A 20,581-nucleotide genomic window follows, 5' to 3' on the forward strand; every position below is an offset into this window, starting at 1 on the left:
ATGTAATATCTGCACCAGGCAATGGTCATCGATGATAAAACTATTAGGTAAACATTTGATGGGAACTTATAATGAAGAAATAGGACTGAGACCACTCACCTCTACCATTTAATTATTAAAAAAATAGTCTTGCCCTCCAAAAAAGCAGCAGCAGAATCTAATCAAGGTTGACTTAATGTTCACTTACAGAAAATATAAGAACAAAGGAACAATTTAAATAACATCAGAAGAAAGAAAGCAGGCACAATCAGAACAACAGATCTTATTTCTGTAAACAAATTGATGTCACTACATGTAAAGAGATATAGACAAGGATGCAGCTCAATAACAAAAAAACAAACAACCCAATGCAAAAATGGGCAGAAGACCTAAATAGACATTTCTCCAAAGAAGATATACAGACTGCCAACAAACACATGAAAGAATGCTCAACATCATTAATCATTAGAGAAATGCAAATCAAAACTACAATGAGATATCATCTCACACCAGTCAGAATGGCCATCATCAAAAAATCTAGAAACAATAAATCCTGGAGAGGGTGTGGAGAAAAGGGAACACTCTTGCACTGCTGGTGGGAATGTGAATTGGTTCAGCCACTATGGAGAACAGTATGGAGGTTCCTTAAAAAACTACAAATAGAACTACCATAGGACCCAGCAATCCCACTACTGGGCATATACCCTGAGAAAACCATAATTCAAAAAGAGTCATGTACCAAAATGTTCATTGCAGCTCTATTTACAATAGCCCGGAGATGGAAACAACCTAAGTGCCCATCATCGGATGAATGGATAAAGAAGATGTGGCACATATATACAATGGAATATTACTCAGCCATAAAAAGAAACGCAATTGAGCTATTTGTAATGAGGTGGATAGACCTAGAGTCTGTCATACAGAGTGAAGTAAGTCAGAAAGAAAAAGACAAATACCGTATGCTAACACATATATATGGAATTTAAGAAAAAAAATGTCATGAAGAACCTAGGGGTAAGGCAGGAATAAAGACACAGACCTACTAGAGAATGGACTTGAGGTTATGGGGAGGGGGAAGGGTGAGCTGTGACAGGGCGAGAGAGAGTCATGGACATATACACACTAACAAACGTAGTAAGGTAGATAGCTAGTGGGAAGCAGCCGCATGGCACAGGGATATTGGCTCGGTGCTTTGTGACAGCCTGGAGGGGTGGGATAGGGAGGGTGGGAGGGAGAGAGACGCAAGAGGGAAGACATATGGGAACATATGTATATGTATAACTGATTCACTTTGTTATAAAGCAGAAACTAACACACCATTGTAAAGCAATTATACCCCAATAAAGATGTTAAAAAAAAAAAGAGAGATATAGACAAGGATAGAAAATTAGAATGAGAAATAGGCAGAGGAGGAACTATTCTACATTAAGAGAGAAGGCACATAAAAATAAAATAAACAATCGAGTTAAAAAAGAAACAACTATAAAATTTTTTTTGAGACAATCTTGGAAATAGGATTATGGATTATGGTTCAGATATTATACAAAATATTATCTGCCTTGTTAGAGTTGATAATGGAGGCTGGTTATATAAGAAAATAGCCATTTTTGTTTTAGATACTAAAATATGTAGGGGTGAAATAATATTTGGGGTTGGTTTTAAGATGCTTTAACAAAAAATTCAGAGATGAAGTGATATTTTGATTATTGTTGAATCTAGGAGATGAATACAGGGGAGGATTTTTTTTAACAATTGTTTTGTTTTCATTATGTTGAAAATTTTCATAATATAAAAAAGTTGTGTTTAAAAGGCAACATCAACAACAAAATCTAACTACAAAATTGCAGTCTTAGCAGGAGGTACTCTTTCACACAAGGGTGCCTGCCCCACTGACAAAGCTGGCACCATCCACGTAGACCATCAATTTAAGAGAGGGGGAAGCGAGTGATTCACAGAGGCCACAAAATAAAGAGTCTTCAGGCCTAAAAATGACACTACACAAGAATTTTGTTGCTCTTAATTCACGCATGAAACTGACCAGAAGTGCAGTACAATTTTGAAGAAATTCTTCTGCCAAAGAAACTGCAAGACTAGCCATCCGTAGCCTAGGCTATTTAACACTAAAGCAACCCGCAAGGAAGGGAATTTTACTCAATGACAGAACCAAGTGCTGTCAGGTAGGTTTAACAAGGAATTTTTTCTGTTGCCAGTAAAGGGAGTCTCTGCTGTCTGCAAGGTGGGATTTGCTATAGACCTGTGGTGCTGTATGTTTCCTATTTTCCCATTTTTGGAACAAAATCTTTCACTGAAGTCATCCTGCTCCTATTTGACACTGTTTATTGAATGCACTGAGGGCAAATAACTTACATATTAATATATTAACTCATAGGTGACCATTCCACAAGGAATCACATTTGGACCTCATACAGTGTACAGTACACCACCCTTAGGAGCCCTATTCTATGGTGTCTAGGAGTCATTCCGGGAAGCTCAGACCTCCCAAGTAATCTGTGAGCTATCGACATTATACTTAATAAGTGTTTTCCAGTCTAAATTATCTAGAATGGAATCTGTCGTCTGCAACTAAGACCTCTGAAAAATTCAGGGAGTTTTAAAACCATTGCCTTTCAAGTTTTTCCCAGATTTGTTACAAGATAAAGAGTTTGAAACGACTTTTGTACTTTGCTAGAGCTGCCGTAACAAAGTACCAGAAACTGGGTGGCTTAAACAACAAAAATGTATTACCTCACAGTTCTCACAGCTAGACGTCCAAGGTCAAGGTGTTGGAAGGTCTGGTTCTCCCTGAGGGATATGAGAAAAAATCTGTTCCATGCTTCTCTCCTCACTTCTGTCGGTTTGCTGATAATCTTTAGCATTCCTTTTCTTGTAGATGCAGCAGTGTGATCTCCACCTTCATGCTCACGTGGTGTTCTCTTGGTGTGCACGTGCATCTACATCTCTAGGTCCAAAATTTCTCCTTTTTATAAGGACACCAGTCATATCAGATTAGGCCCACTCTCATGACCTCATTCTAAATTAATTACCTCCGTAAAGACCCTGTTTCCATATAAGGTCACATTCTGAATTACTGGGGGTTAGGGCATCAAAATATCTTTGGGGGGGCACAATTTCAGTTCATAAGATATTGTGTACAGTTTAACAAAAATTATAGCCATTAGTCTTTAGACCCTGGTGTTTGTACTAAAACTGTGAAGTAAATCTTACCAATACTGGGTAAAACTGAGCTTCACAGTATGAATGCTAAGTACCAAATTATAATAATGATAAATATGGCTTGATAGTGTCAGCTATAAAACAGCTTGAAATGACTAAGTTTACTTTACAATCCAAACATGCTAACACAGAAGGCGAAAGCTGAAATATTTTAATGGTTCTTGCATGCCTTAGAAACACATCAGTCCAGCAGAGGAGATGTAAATGATTATACAAAGCTAGAGAAATTTCAATGCTGGACTTCCTAGCATATTTATTCATGGTTCCATTTCCCAGCAACATTAAGAATTGTTAACAAGTTCCATATTTCTTGCTACAGAGCAAATATATATCTTTTTACCACTGTGTGAAACATGCTAAATCAACCCATCACATGTCTGCTTAACTGAAATGAAAAGGAATACCTCATAACCACTTCAAATGCAAATTTAATCTCAATTATAGAATACCTATCAAAGGTAGCCAGCAGAAGTCTTCATTTTAATTTGACTTTAGGATTTCTTCATGGAGAATAGGCAACATCTATATAAGTAGTAGAGCAAAATCTAGATTCCTGAATAGACTTCAAGAGATAAAATTTCTCAAAAAGGGAGTGAGGTATGATGTAGAAACCAGAAAAATTTTCATATTCAATACTGAGTTTATATCTAAATAAGCAATTTCAACAAAAGGTCAAGGTTAATAATAGTGTCACATTTTTCTAAAACAAACTGGTCATTATTCAACCACAATTCAGAGGGCAAAAGTTTTTTCATTGCCAGCAGTGGTCATGGAGTCATACTGATGCTCTCCCTAAACACACTCATGTGCACACACGCACACAGGCACACACACACACACACACTCATGCCTAGATTCCTGTGGTCAGAAGTTAGAGATATAACTAACTAACTTTGGCCATTGGTCTTTAGCCATGAGTAGGACCATTACTCAAAGGCTCACAAGTGGTGCATTGCACATCTACAATACACAACCTATTGTATTGCTATATACCTAGACCCAGTAAATGAAATCTAGAGTTAAGCAATGTACAAACTGCACATCTGTATGTCATGGTCCTGATCATGAAAGTCAGGAAATGTGTTCGCCATTGTTTACCACCACATCTTCATCACCTAACAGGCTGTTTTGTATATAATACTGATTATGAATGCATGAATAAATATAAATAAGCTAAATAAGACATCTGACTCAGTAGCTTAAAATTAATCTAATCTGGATTTCTCTTAGTTTGGTAGTCTTTATATTTCTGAATGTTTCTTTAAACATCATTAAATTCTTTTCTATTTTGGTTTATCACAGGATATTGAGTATAGTTCCCTGTGCTATACATTAGGACGTTATTGTTTATCCATTCTAAATGTAATAGTTTGCATCTACCAATCCCACCCCTATTGCTTTTATTTAAAAAATATTTTTTAACATCTTTATTGGAGTATAATTGCTGTACACTGTTGTGTTAGTTTCTGCTGTATAATAAAGTGAATCAGCTATACATTAAATAAGATAGTACATGAAAAGGTTTCACCCTAAATAAATGTTTTGTTAACATCAATATACTCAACACATTCTCTTTAAGAAATGACAATCTGACACACTAAAACAAGAACAATATCCTATTTTTATTCAGCACAGATTACTTGGAACATTCTACTTATGGAATTCCATGGAGGTAATATGAAAAAAAAAGATCAACTTCTACCATTTTCTACATGAAAAATGAAGCACAGAAAAGGAAAGTTAGCACAAAATAAAACAAATATGCATACTAATGAAGGTTAAGATGATAGTCCGAAGACTTCTATTGCCAGCTCTTTCTTTTGTCTTCTAAAAGTCAGGATCAACTTTAGAAGATTCATTCTAAAAATCACAATGTAGATTAAACCAATAATTTGTAATCACCATGCTTGCTTCCTCCTGCCACTCACTATAAAGTTGCCACGGTAGCAACTTTTCCTTGACAAAAACAGAAGTCACTTTAGAATTATATGAATGAGTCCTTACCCTCTACCTGCAAAGAGATGCAGCCTTTGCCAACCAGAAGAAAGAGGTCAAAATATTGGAGAATTATCTCTGAATGGCTGCCAGCATCTCCCTTAGATCTCTATGCTTTCTTCAAATATCTGGACTTTTAGCAACTAAAAAACATACTCAAAATGTGTAGAGTAGTTTCAATAGGAGCTGATTGAGTTGAAAGCTAACATAGTTTTCCTAAAATTGTGGAGATAAGTATTTAATCCAAAACCTAGCCTGAAATTTTTTGGCCAAATGCCCAAACTCTAAGCAATGTTTGAGTCCCTGGCCCTGTGACAATGTGTTCTCTTGCATAAAGCTGCTGAAAATCAAAGCTAAAAGCCTTCAACAGAAATATAAATATAGAATGTGATTAAGAGGTGCTCTGCCTCAATACACCCCATCGTTAGAAACAATAACTGCTGAATACCAGTATTCCTGTTAATTGTGTCAAAATTGACCAGTGACCAGCGCTAGACCTGGAAGAATGCATTTTTTTCCTAGACAATGAAGAACTAGAATAACCTTATTTTAATAATATGTTACAATTAATTTTATACTTAGTAGGTCAAGTTTTTTTTAATTTCACTAATGATAATGGGACCTTTTCAGAGCAATTCTGAATAGGTATTGCTATCAATTTCCTCAAAAAAAAAAAAAGAAGAAGAAATTTGGCACTATGAATTGATAATGTAGAGAAGTGGGAATATATAGATAGATATATGTTTTGAGGATATTAAGTTAGTAAGTGACACTAACTGACATATATTGAGCAATTAATTTTTACCTGTCTGACAGTCTTCTAAGTGTTTTATATAGATTACTTCATTTAATCCTCATAATAAACCTACAAGATGAGTATTATTGTTTCCCTCACTCTTCCTTCAGGAGGGAGATTAAATTATTTTTCCAAGCTCTCAAAGCTAGAGCCAGAATTTTTCAAGGAATCTGACTAAAAAGTAGAAAATCATTCATAGTGTTCAAGCTTTTTGCTTGTTGGGAGTGGGGACCAAGAGATTCTGGTATTGTCTCTTTCTAAGCACAGTATTCTTCTCCCTAGTCTCCTTGTATCAGAAATTAAACATGTCTAATTATACAAGATGAAAGGAAATGGCAATATACTGTGGATTCCATCTATGCTCAAGGGTTTTGTTATTATAACTGGTGCAAGAAATGGAACTAGCATAACTGAATGGTGAAATCACCATTCTGGTGAGCTGGAAATCAACACTACGTATATATTTTTATTCTTTTGTTGTATTTAACTCATATTCCCCCATGTAAGTAGGATTTAATAAGAGAATGATTAAAATATGGTAGAAATTATATTCCACGTTTATACTGCAACTGCTGAACAAGCATTGAACTAAGTTTAACTGGTGAACGAAGCTATGTGCTGTTATTACCAGCAAAGTTGATTTGTTTTAATGAACTACCTTGACACAAGGTTAATAAGTAAAATTGATATTGTAATATGGATCATGAAACAGCAATACCTCTTAAGTGTATTTCAAGATACCTTTTAAAAACTAGGAGTAGAGATAACAAAATAGTTCATTGGATCCTCACATTTGCAAACACCTACCAGTACAGCCAGATACTTCCTGAACTTATGTTACACCACAGTAGGCCCTGACCATGTCTGGAGGCAGCAGTCACTACACATTCTAAGATGTTCTGAAAGGCAAGTGGTTGCAGGTAGGCTGCAGCTCAGAGCATTTGCCTGACATCTTTCATACATTAAAAAAAAAAAAGGTCAGCTAAATTTTGATGCCTTGTACCTTCTATTCTACCAGTCATTTAAGTATAAATAAATAAATAATTGTGTGTGTGTCTCTGTGTGTATTTTTACCATCCTAACAACTTCATTTATAACATTATTTGAAGCTGTCCCGTGTTTTAGTTAACATTTCAGTTATTTTCATTCTTTATAGGTGCCTGTGCAACAGCCTCTCATGCCATTACTCTGTCTCTTGTTAATACACCAAATAACCCCTCTATAACATAATTCAATATTACATAAAGCTTACTGTGATCACCTTAAGCGCGAGGTCTCTGTCATTCACATTGGCATGTCTTGTCCCAAGCTATAGCCTGGTAATTGCTCAATAGGTGCAATATAAATTGAAGTGAAACTAAATCTCAACTCAATAACTACGTTGGTACAACCAGCAAGATCGCTGGTTCATTTGTTAATTTATACTTTCATTCAAAAAAGAAATATTTACTGAGTTCTTAATGTGACAGTAGCCACTGCACTGGGGGATGAAAAGACAAAAGTGAGACTCGGTGCCAACTCTCAAGGAGAAAGTAGGCCAGTGTGGAAGGTCAATACGAAAAGAGATGATTATATGATCCAGAAATCCCACTTCTGGATATATATCCAAAGGAAATAAAAACAGGATGTCTAAAAGATATCTGTACTCCCATGTTTATTGCAGCATTATCCACAATAGCCAAGATATGGAAACAACCCAAGTGTCTGTCAGCGAACGAATGACTAAAGATGTGGTGTATATATACAATGGACTAATAGTCAGCCATAATAAAGAAGGAAGAAGATGGATGGGCCATGGGGCAGTATGCTGGTGAAAAAAAAGTCAGACACAGAAAGACAAATGTTGTATGATATCACTTATAAGTGGAATCTTAAAAAAAGCCGAACTCATAGAAACAGAGTAAAATGGTAGTTACCAGGGGGCTGAGGGGGGTGGAGGAAATGAGATGTTGGTCAAAGGGTACAAACTTCCAGTTATCAGATAAATCAGTTCTGGGGATCTAACTCACCGCATTGTGATTATAGCCAAAAATACTGTACTATATACTTGAAAGTTGCTAAGAGAATAGATCTTAAATGTTCCCACCATAAAAAAAGAACTAGTAATTATGTGAGGAGATGGAAGTGTTAGCTAACACTATAGTGGTAATCAAATTGCAATATACACGTGTATCAAATCAACATGTTAACTTACAAAATGTTATATGTCAATTATATCTCAATAAAGCTAGGAAAAAAAATAGGATACAACAAGAAAAAAGAGAAAGATAGTTACATGCTTAGGAAATGCAATGAAGGCCCTATACGTAGTGTACTAGGAAGAGACAGGGAAGTGTGGAAGCTAAATGCATAAGGATTCTAGAGCAAGAGGTCACTCAGTTACGACATGACTATGGTACCGGGGGTACACTAAAAAACCAATGAGTTAAGAAAGAAACTTGTAAACAGTATAAACTCAGTATAAAATACTCATATATTTTGCTTTTGAAAGTGCAAAATACAACTAACCTTACAGGATAACTAGGTTTCATGCTCCCTCGCAGAAACGGATGATGAGAAGTATACAGATGCTAGGCACAGGACACCTTAGGTTCAAGTCAGCATCTGGAGGTTCACCATTACCCTTAGAACTTATAGTTAACTTACCTATGGGAGTGACTTTGAAAACCTGTGAATAAAGTTATTCTCATCTTTAGGTAAGTCTTTGCAAAACCTTTTAGAATCATCTCCATTAGAGAAGCTGCCAGCTTGTCTTGCAGGATTGTGGCTGCTAAGTGCTGACAATAGCCTGAAGTTAATTCAAAAGAGGCTTTAAAAACGATAACTGTAATGAAACATAGATTGAAGGGTTACCTGAAACACTACTTTCCAATTACTTCAAATGTATAGATATACTTCCACAATACTTTAAGCCTTCAAAAACACCAAAAGCCAATAATTCCAATACCCAGGGGATATTTGATACTTTTTTGGACCTAATTATAGCAAGTATATAATTTAAAGGCATTAACCAATAGTTAGGGCCAATAAACTTTACGTAATTAACAAAATTGATTTCAACCAAAATACCTTCTTCATTTTGTCACCTTCTAAGAACATACATAAAACGTGTTATATTACACAAGGTAAAATGAATTTTCTGCAGAAGATTACCTTAACACTGTTTAAAATTGGTCAGTCTATCAAACCTACAGATACTACTTGTTCCCCCAAAAGAGTGGTAAACTGAGTCAAATGGTTTATTTTCTTTAATTTTAAAAATATCCATTAATGTGGTAGCCTTAATCGTTAAAAGTTAACCCTTTCATCAAGTAAAGACATAAAACATATACAATTGACTCTTGAACAATGCAGGGGCTAGGGGGTGCCCACCCCTGCTCAGTAGAAAATCTGCTTATAACATTATAGTTGGTCCTTGTATTGGAGGTTCTGCATCCTCAGATTCAACCAACCTCAATACATATTATTCGAACAAAAATCTGCTTACAGATAGACCCTCGCAGTTGTTCAAGGGTCAACTGCATTTACTGTATTCTTAAGGAAATTTAAAATAGATTAAGAAAAATTAGGTTCATTCATATACAGCTCACACTACCCATTTTTGCTTAAAGAGCTAAGTTCTAGGTACTCAGTAGACATGGAAATATATTTACAAAATTGATTGCATGAAACAGGGCTTACTTTTAAATGTTCAAGAGTAAGGGCTTCGCAGTAAGGCAGAACTATTCTAGTTCCAGCTCAGCCGCATACCAGCTCTATGAACTAAGGATGTTAACTTAACCTCTCCAAATCATAGTTTTCTAACTGAAGTATTAGGGAACTAATGCCAAGCTAATGGAATGTTAAAAAAGTAAAAGTAATGGCTATAAAACATTTATCACAAATCTAGGTACACAGTAAACGTTCTTTTTATTACACATACTGTACTTTGAAAAAATCAACTATTTTCTAAGCTTACAGGGAAAATATTCAACACCAATATTTATTTATAATACCGTCTGTGGCAAAGGACATGTATTATGCTTTTATCTAAGATGTCAATGAAAAAATTCAATGTCTTGTGGGAAACGTCACTAAATGTATAACTGCATTAAATGTATAAAGCAAAACAAAGTAAAGATGGCATATAAACCATCTACATAGTGTCACCATAACTTTCAAAAAGTATGTCTGTCATCTTCACGGGCTTAGAACAAAGACTGGAAGGAAATGAGTCAAGATTTTTATTAGCAGTTACTGGTGGCAATTTTTTAAAATTTTACTTCTCTTTTATAGAATTCCTAAAACTGCACATATTACTTCCATTATCAAAAAAGGGCTGCATTTGAATAAGCTGACAATCATTTTCACATTTTAAACTAATTGACCCAATAACTTATAACAATAGAATAGATAATAATTGTTGCTAATTTCATACATATTATTTCTCTTTTCCCAAAGAGATTTTTTTTTCTTTTTAACTAAGGCACACAAACACACTCATTGTGAGTTCTTCTACTCTAAGCTACAAAAGAGAAAGAACTTGCCAAATGAGGCTTGGCGTGTCATTGTCTTTTTGCTTTATTATATGCTTAAGGATTGACCCACATAAAGCTGTAGAAAGGGTGGCAGAGAAAACTAAAGCCATAACATAATTTTAAAAGATCAAATTTAGAGACAGTACTATGCCAGACATAAAAGTTTAATGCCCTTAAACAGTAACCAATGCCATGGCATGGCTTCCAAACATTTTGCACTCCAAGGTTTTTGTCATTTTCTGTCTGCTTTATTACTGCAAATATTGTATTTGCATGAAATAAGAATCTTGGTGTTTTACAAAGTTATCTGTTCCCTGTTGATTCAAAAGTCATTCAGCCATGTGGTTGCAGAAGAAATTTTTCCATGATAATTATAAAAATGACTAGTAAGTCTCCAAGAAGAAAAGAACCAACTTCAAAAAAAAAAATAAGAAGGAACAAAGTTATTTTCCATAAAACAGTGTTTGTTGATAAAAGTAGAAGTATTTTTGGACTAGAAAATAATATATAATTTTAAAGGTATGCATCTAAATAGAATGACTTTTTAAAGACGTTTCTTAGAAAGCTTTTAATGCAACAGGCCTGCTAACATAGGATTGAACAGCTGTTTGAAGATTTTCAACTCAGCTAGCTTTCTTCAACCAAACACAGTGAAATAAATCAGAATGTATTTGAAAGAGTGTATATAAAAATCCATTAAGACAGATTAGAATTCACAGTCCAGTTCAGTAATAGCATTAGGTCCTATATCGGGCATTCTCATACATCACAACAAAAAAGACTGTACCAAATTTAAGGAATATCAAATGCACCTAGAGAAATGTATATTTTCACACCACGTATTATTCAACCAACACAGAATGCAAAACTCAAAGCACTATAAGAGAAGAGCAGTGAATCAGTACTACCTTTCTGTAAACACACTGTTTATGAGAAATAAAGGATATATATAATGCTCATTTTAATTATGGGTAGTCTACATATCACATTCCAAGCAGATAGCTACTGTCTATGTAATACAATGCCAACACAAAATGCCTTTTTTCGTCTCTGAGATATTGCTAAAAAGAGCCACAATTACACTTAACAGACACCCCCCAAAAAACAGAAAACACAATAAATCACTGTTTTCCTTCAAGAAAGGACAATCCATCTTTAGTACTAGTAGAGTAATATGGAATTTAATAGTACTAGTATATGTTGCAGAGTCTAAAATCTTGATAAAACTATGAGTTATGACTGATAATAGATCAAAGTGTCCATGTAGCCAAATGAAGCTGATATTAAATCTTTAACAGCCTGTATATCACCTTGAGTATTAGAACCCAGTGATGTGGATACAAGTACTTAAGGAGATATGAATCTAGCTCAGAGTCTGTGAGAAAATACTGCCAAAGTTTCAACTCCTAATGGAGAGTATTAAAACACTTCTTGGCCCTGAATCAGAAAATGGTTCTGTTGGAGTTGATCCAAAAGAACTAACTGGAGTGTGATTGGCAAACCTAGGTGACTCGAACTTGGCCTGAAAAATCCAAGTTCCAGGGAAGAATCTGGTTATTAAATTGGTAGTTTCAAACTTCTGAAAGTTTATTATGCTATCATTTAATTGCAAAATAATTTTCTAATTAACTTTACAAGTAAATCAACTATACTTACTAAAAACAAAATTTAAATTTAATACTGACAAGAAAAAGTCTTTACTATAATTGTAACAGCTAACATTTTTTAAGCTTTTATTATAGGTCAAGCACTGGTCCAAGCACTTTACATGTATTCTCAAATTCAATAAAATTCGTACTATAATAATCTCCATTGCACAGGTGAGGAAACTAAAATAATTTAGTCAAGATCACGCATTTGGCAAATAGCAGTGTCTGGGATTACTGAACCATTTGTCACTCTCCTCCCATCTCTACAGAAACTCAGGGGGAAGTTGGGTGCAAGGGTGGGGGGAGTGAAGAGCTGAAATTGATGTTCAAGTGTATAAACCAATTCTACACTTCTTAGAGCAGCTTCAAACTACTAAGTTCACCTTTAAAAGGTGTTAAAATGACTGATACATGTTATACATTAAAAAAAATGTTTTGAAAGAATTGTGTCAAAGGAGAAATAAAAGATAATAAGGCCCTCTGCATCTGAAACGGTGGACAAACAAGTTCATCTAATGATTTTGTTTGTATGAATAACACTGGTAGTCTTTTAAAAATAGAGATTGCTAAACAAGATAACTACACTGAATAGTTAACATTATTACCTTCACTAAATAGGATGGAAATACAGTGAATTTTCATTCACCAATTTAAATGGAATCCCATACAAAATAATTTGTGAAAATGTGCTGTAAGCTATACAAAACATAAAATAAATGTATATATAACAGTGTTCGAGATAAATTTTATATGACAAATAAAAAGCGGCAACCACATTTGGTTGGTCAACTGGAATACCACTTCAAAAGAACCATATTTAATCTGGAATTGCGTATTTTCCCCCGCAGGATAATCAATGAAAAAGGCTTTGAGTTGCTTCCTTAGATTTCTGGGACTTTTATCAATGAATCTCAGAACTCATTTGTTATGTGAATACTCTGCAAGTCATTATTCATAATATAAATATTTTATTTTCTTTCACTTCCTCTAGCTCCAGAAGTGAAATATCCTGAATTCTAAGCATCTCTCAAATCATCTTATGACTTAAATTGGCTGAGTTTCCAACTTCAGTACACTATTTTATGAGCATTTTTCATAATTTAAAGACAACCTGTATTATTTCTTCATAATCAAAGTACTAGGCATTTTCAAGTCCGCAAGTTTCTAGGGGGAAAAGAAAGACCAAAACTGCAAAAGAATCCAAAATTCAAGAACCTTAACTGCAGAACACTTATGCTTACACCTTCTCTAACAAAAATCACTAACCACTAAAAATCACTAAAAGAAGTCAAAAGTTCATTTCCTCTCATCTTCTGAAATGCTTGGAAATATATCTATTATATAAATGACATAAATGTTTAAGGTCTGAAGTGTCAATAAAGGTCCTTTCCTTTGGGTGGCTTTTCTGACTATTGTGATCTTTTTACTGTGTAACAAATAATACTTTCATATAATTAAGAATAAAAAATCTTATTAGATTTTTTTATTGAAATATAATTGATTTACATTATTGTGTTAGTTTCAGGTGCACAGAAAAGTGATTCAGTTATATATATTTTTTCAGATTATTTTCCATTACAGGTTATTACAAGATATTGAATACAGTTGCCTGTGCTGTACAGTAAATCCTTGTTGCTTATCTACTTTATGTATAGTTATTTGTATCTGTTAATCCCAAACTCCTAATTTATTCCTCCCCCCTTTCCCCTTTGGTAACCATAACCTTTTTTTTCTATGTCTGTGAGTCTGTTTCTGTTTTGTATATAGATTCATTTGTATTATTTTTTAGATTCCACATACAAGTGATATAATATTTGTCTTTCTCTAAGAAAATTAGATTTTTATCTACCACTTCAATGGACACTTTCTTTGCTTCTCTGTTGAAATGGTTTTCTTAGGAAAACCAGCACTATTAAAAAAGACAATCTAACACTAAGTGTGCTGTGTTTTGTCACCCTTACCTCCAAGGTTACTAGAATACACAAACAATGAGCAACTTCCAATCAATCTCACGCCTGTGCAAAGAGAGGTCCTTTCCACTTCCCTAGTCAAAATAAAGTGCAAAAAATTGCCTGGATTCCAAACAGTTAGTGAATTACTTAATAAATAAATGCAATTAAAGCTGGGCTTATACATAGGCTGTCAGTGCTACTCTCCCTAACACTACAGGCAAGTTTTCAATCTTCTTGTGTCTTGAGAAAGAAAAAACATTTGCCAAATGATGTTCCTGCTCCCATCCCAGATGGCTTTCCATTTGTCCACATAGCTCTCTAGTTGCGGCCCTCCTCACTTTATAAACGTCACTGCGAATTGTCCCCGCCCCGGTTCCCCATCCCCCAAGCCTCAGTGCTAGTCGGTGGAGTTCTTGAACTTGACCCACAGAACCCGCCCCCCCACCGCCCCCGCCAAAGTGCACTACAAAAGGCATTGCGCCAGATGCTTTCCAATCCACTCCCTCGTTCTCTCAGTTCAGAAAATCACTACGTTTATTCCCCCTGGGAAAGTGGATTCAATCCCTCATTCGCACTGGAGGCGCCCAGAAAGGAAACACAATCACACACACGCGCGCGCGCACACACACAGGCGCATACACACCACTTCCCTTCCTCATGTCCAACTCTGACAGCACTCAGACCAACAAAGCCCGTTCCCTCCACCCTTCTCTGTTCAAAACCCCTAACCGTTACAGAAGACAACTGGCGCGAGAGAAATCTGAGGTTTTTAATGGGTCAATGGAAACCTCTTTCCCCCCGGGCCCTTGAGGGGCTTTGGAGGCACAATCCCCACTTCTCTTGTTGCCCCTTTCCGCAACCACCCATAATTGAATGCTCCAGCGCCGACCCGCACCAACCGGAGGTAAACCTGGCGTACGCCGCGGTACCTTGATGCCAACCCGCCCTCTGGAGGGACACCACTGGGACCCACATAAGTTGACCCCCGTGAGTCCCACGGAGACAGAGGGAAGGAAGGGGACCTACGCGCCCAGCCTTGTGCCCCTGTCTTTTCCCGGCCCTCGGTAGTAGAAGGGTGTCCAGAGGCTCCAAGAGCTGGGCGGGGCGAGAGGGCAAGATCAATAAAGTTAAGAAAGAGGACTGCTTGGGAATTGCGTGCTCCTGAGTTGCTGAAGAGAAGAGCCAAAAGGGAGATCGCAAGGCACGAAACCGTAAATCGTGTCTGCCGCGATAGGGGAAGCACACAACGACACCAGACGCGCTGGAACCCGCCGCGGGTCGGCGAGGGGGCGGGAGAACTGGGAAATTCGGAGACCACGAACTTACGGAAGAAGATGTACTCCGTGTAGCTGCTCCAGATCTTGTCTTCGCGGTACTGGTTGACGAAGGCGGCGGTGCCCGAGGAGTTACACGCCACCATGTGGAAGCCGGCCTCAGACAGGCGATCGAACGCCTGCTCCAAGTAGGTGAACTTGAGGTAGAAGCGCGACGTGTACTTCTCGGGCGGCCGGTCAGGGTCGCGGCTCTCGTTGAGCGTGTCTCCGAACACCTCCTTGGCCAGCGCGATGCGTCCGCACACCATGATGCGCGCCACGCGCCGGAACTTGGCGTCCGCCTGGTTGTCACGCACCGTGGTGTAGGAGCCTCGGTAGCCGAGCGTGAGGAAGCCGGAGCGCTTGTCCGGTGCGCCGCCACCCCCGTGCGCTCCGGGACCCGAGGGCGCTGCGGCCGCCGCCCCGCGCAGCAGCGCCTCGCTGCTGCCCTGCGAGACGTTGTCCTCCAGGTCGCTCTGGCAGCCCTCGTCGTTGAGCGAGTTCTGCTTGATGACCTTGGGCGACAGCAGCTTGACCAGGTCGGTGAGCTGGAAGTACTCGGCCTCGCGCAGGAGCCGCTCCTTCTCGGGGAAGTGCTCCGGCAGCGCGAGCTGCTTGTCCCGCAGATAATCCAGCACGTATCTGAAGAGGAAGCCGTCCCGGTCGATGAAGAAGCGCGCCCGGCTGTCCCTGGGCAGCTCGCCCCGGCGTCGGGCGCCGCCCCGGGGGCTAGAGGGCGAGAACATACTGGCTAGAGTGCTATCCGGGACGCTGAGCAGCGTCGAGTGCTTGGTCACATAGACCTGGCCCCCTACGTTCAGCTCCACCACCTCGGGGAAGGGCGAGGGCGCGCAGGGCCCCGGGGCGGCGGCTGCCGACGCGCCGGGCGAGCTAGACGAGGAGACCATCTCGCTAATGGGCAGGATGGTGCCGCCGCCGCTGCCCGTGTCCTTCAAAGCCATGGTCCCCCCCCGCCGCTGGCCAAGTGACCCTGGAGAGCAGCACTTTCTCCTTCCCGAAACCCGCGCCTTACACCCCCAGTGGCGTGCCCCTGATGCGCCCTCGGGCCGAGTGGCACGTTTCTCCGGCCGAGGAGGCCCGCTTCAGGGCTCGGGGCAGCGGCGGCGGCGCCCGGGCTCCATCGGGGGAGCGATGTGCAGGAGAGGAGCTCTGCGGACGCCGCGGCGGCGGCGGCGGCGCGAGGAGGAGCGGATGCTCCTTTGGGGGCGACGGCGGGGAAGTGTGAGAGACTTGCGAGAGGCTCTTAAGCTGCCGCTCGGCTCTCCGCGGGGAGGGCGGGAGGAGGGGCGGGAGCAAAGAAAACTCGCCGCCCCAGCAGCTTGCGAGCGCGCCGCGAGCCCCGAGCGCGGACTGTGGCGCAAACTACTCCTCGTAGCCGGGGAAGCGGCGCTGACGTCAAGCCCGAGACTGGGACCCGAGCCACAGCTGTCATTTAAAGAGATAGGTGCCAGCCTCCGGCTGCGGGGCTCCGACGCTAGGGGGAAGGACCGAGGGCCGAGCCTGGAGGTGATGCTACTTGACAGCGAGCGTGGAGATGGGAAGAAGAGGGCAGTGAACCGAAAACAAACGGGAAAAAGGACAGCATCTCTCCTTCATCCATTTCATTCCCCCCTTCCGTCCGTCCGTCCGTCCCTTCCTTCCTCCCTTGCCCTTGTTCGCCCAGTAAAACTATCTTTTTTTTTTTTAATCTTGCATTAAGGTGGGAAGTGGGGTAGCGAGTGGGGTTATAACGGAAATGCTAGGGTGCCAATCTGAAATTACTACAAATGTTGGCGTGAGGACTTTGATTGCCAAAAAAACTACATGGGGGGGTGAATCTCTTGTAGTGGTTTTAGCATAGTTTTTGAAGTGAAGGGCGAAATGCCGGAACCTCAATTACATTCAGACGTCCTGATTGCATATTTAACTGCATGTGCTACAAATAGTTGAAAATTTTTAAAACTGAAATCTGTTTTTCGGTTCACAAAACTAATAAAAGATTGTGGTAACGTGACGGTTCTCTCCTTTCATCCCTTCAGTATTTGATTCATAGTAGATGCGTAATAGATATTTTTGGAGGAAGGGACAAAGCCAGGGAGGGAACTTACTCTATTTGCTCCTAGTTTCCGATCCTGCTCTATCCTCTGATTAATCTCTTCATTTCCCTTTCAGCTTTCAGGGCAAGAGAAATGGCTTATGTTTTATTAGTAATCTAACCGTAAGAGTCAGGGCATAAATGAAAATTATATGAATTTAAGTTCACTTTAATTTCCATTTGTATACAGCACAGGTACAGGCTGTAAGATCAGCATTATTTGTGATAGTGAGGATAGAGATGCAAATGAGGAACTCCGTTCTTGTGGCTATTCATCCTGGGACATCCTTTTGTGTTCAGAAACATAAAGAATCATTGATTTATAAAGTACAAAGGTGAAAAGACTACACTGCTATACAAGTAGTTTGCTTCAAAAATTATCATAGTATTATAGATGAACCTTATCCATTAACAAAATAATGTACAGATTTTCACATCTTTTTAAAAATTCTAAATGCCTACTTAAGATTCCTTCACTCTGAATCAACCACACACACACATACACACACACACACACACATACACACACACAAAAGTACTGGATTTGAGATAACAGTTGTAACCTCTAATTTTTATAAATAATTAATAAATTGTTATTTGGAGTATTAAAAACTATATTTAATTCATTGATCCTTATAAGCCACATACCCAGAAAATGTTATATCAGTTTTGAAGTTAGATTACCTGAGACTGAAAATGCACTAATGAAAGAATACAATGTATTTACCAAAGTTCTAAGACTTAAAACCTGGTGGACATTATGCATCTTCATGCAATCCTCGTATTCAAACCTATTGCCTCCCCCCAAATTTATAAACTGATTAAGAAGTAGAATTGATTTTAGCCTTCTTCACTTAAAAGCTACCATCAGAAAACATCTGAAATGAAAAGTAATAGTTTCTGAAAAATGAATTAATAGAAGATTTATAATCTCTATAGATGAATAAATAATAAAGCCTTGAACCACTACTAATGAAGCCCGTTTATCATGAGGTAAGTGTCCCTAATGATAAGTATGTTATAGACCATAGAATCATAATGAAGTGGATGTATAATACATATGCATAAGTGTATATGAATATAAGGTCTCCAATGTTATCAGGTTGAAATCCGTTTTATTCTTTTTAATTACATAAAGTATGCTCATGAGACAAAATGGTCTAAAACGTGTACTCTAAATGAATCATCTTAGAAATTCTTAGTGAATTTCTCTGTGTGATGTATTCCTTTTTAAAATAATTCTTTCAACAATGATTGAATATTTTTCCTTAATCCCTTCCATCCCCATACTCCAATTACTCTCACCTCCTCCCCCCACTATACCCTCCAAACTCCAAACTAAAATTGCAGGTCCAGAATGTCTTTACCTGTTGTTCTCTCAGCTAGGAATGCCTTTCCTTTTCCACCAGTCCCCTAATCCTTTCTCCTTGTTTACTGCTTCCCTGATGTTTCAGCTTAAATAGTACTTCCTCTGGAAATCTTTCAGATTTTTACCAGTCCAGGTGTTCCCACAGCACCCTATGCTTATACAAGGGCAGGGTTTGTCACACTAGTATGTCATTGTTTCCCATCAGATTGTAAGTATGGCATACAACCATATGCACTATTCTATCCCCAGCATCGTGCCTAGCCCTTAAAAGATAGTCAATTTCTATTTCTTGAATCTTTACTGCATAGAAATGTGTTCACATCACAAATGGATGACAAAGCATCAACTAACTGCTAGACACTGGGCTAAGCAATGATATTGCAGAGATGAATAAGACTCAGTCCTTCACAATTAAAATCAGGAAAAGTGAGAACAGAATCTGATTAAAACAAAATCAGATCTAAAGGAGAAGGGAAAGCAAAAAAGAGATAGACACTATTGGAGCAATCATTTTGGTGAACTGAAGAATTAACACCAAATACTATAATTAGAACCATCTTGTTCTAAGCCACAGACACCATTAATGTTCCCTAGGCCAATGTGATCACAAAGGTGGGTCCTTAAGCTCTTCTGTTGCTGTGCAAAGACAAGACATCAAACTTCTCTGCCTACAAACTACACTAGGTCACTTCACATTCCCAGAAGTTTTAAATAATACAGTCAAAACTGTGTCTCTAAAGGTACAGCAAACTAACCAAAAAGGATAAAGTCCAATTTGTAATAAATAATTTGTAATTTAAAATAACAAATTAAATATTTCTTCACTAGTCTAAGAGTTACTTAAAGGCAGGAACTATATCCTCTTTGACAGGGGAGGATGAGCACAGAAGGTAACAGTGAGATTTAAAGTCAGGTAGAACTGGCTTAAAAAAATCTACCTTTGTCTCTTCCTGGCTTTGTGATTTGAGCAAGTGACTTAACTGCTCTAAACCTTAGTGTCCTCATGGGTATAGCAGAAATAATAAAGACCAGAGACTTCTCTGGTCAAGAGACTTCTCTGGTCAAGATGGCCTTGACCATCTTCTGCGATCATGCGTCCAGTAACATGGCCATTCCAGTTTGATGGAGTTCATTGTATTTACTGTCTGTTTCACACCGCTGTTCTGAGGACTGAGAGCAGAGCCACACCCTAACTAGAAAGATCTGGGATTCCAAAGCAGATAACTGGTTACAGTAGCTCTACCTACCTTTCTTCCAATCGTCTCACCCCTAGGGTAACATGCAGTAGCACAGCCCCTCCATCATGAACTTTCCCACACTACCCCCAGCATGTCCTTCCCTGTCTGCAGCCATGGTTGTTCCTCTCTTGTTGCACTTTATCATCCTAGACATTGATATAATTCCATTGATTTAATTTACCTAGGTCCTGTTCTTTTCTTTTGTTTTTTTAACTTTATTCAGTCTTTTTACTGTGGTCTAATTATCCCTTTTAGCTTGTTTGTGAACAAGGCCAACTGCACTTCTAATTTTCAGGAACCCACCTGGTATCTGTTTATCTTGTTCAAGGCAGTTGAAAGTTTTACACACACACACACCCAGAAAAAAAATCTTCAAGTATTTGTAATTCTAAGCAAAAAGCCTGAGATTCTTTCCTGTAGAGAAAGAGCCTGGCAGTTTTTAGA

The 20,581-nt window shown here is 38.6% G+C and overlaps 1 protein-coding gene across 2 annotated transcripts in view; it reads right to left on the minus strand.

Moving 5' to 3' along the window:
* Positions 1 to 17,102, minus strand: part of KCTD8 (potassium channel tetramerization domain containing 8) — a 257,513-nt gene extending 240,411 nt beyond the window's left edge. The window contains exon 1 of one of the 2 annotated variants that reach the window (XR_010942980.1): positions 15,449 to 17,102. Coding sequence is in view for 1 of the 2 variants with exons in the window: in XM_067735847.1 (XP_067591948.1) it covers positions 15,449 to 16,397 (949 nt within the window). In the remaining variant the exon portion in view is untranslated. The remainder of the gene's footprint in view (positions 1 to 15,448) is intronic. The other variant, XM_067735847.1, reaches the window with a different exon arrangement.
* Positions 17,103 to 20,581: the final 3,479 nt, after the last annotated feature.

Source organism: Pseudorca crassidens, chromosome 4 (assembly GCF_039906515.1).
Source record: "Pseudorca crassidens isolate mPseCra1 chromosome 4, mPseCra1.hap1, whole genome shotgun sequence".
Taxonomy (NCBI): domain Eukaryota; kingdom Metazoa; phylum Chordata; class Mammalia; order Artiodactyla; family Delphinidae; genus Pseudorca; species Pseudorca crassidens.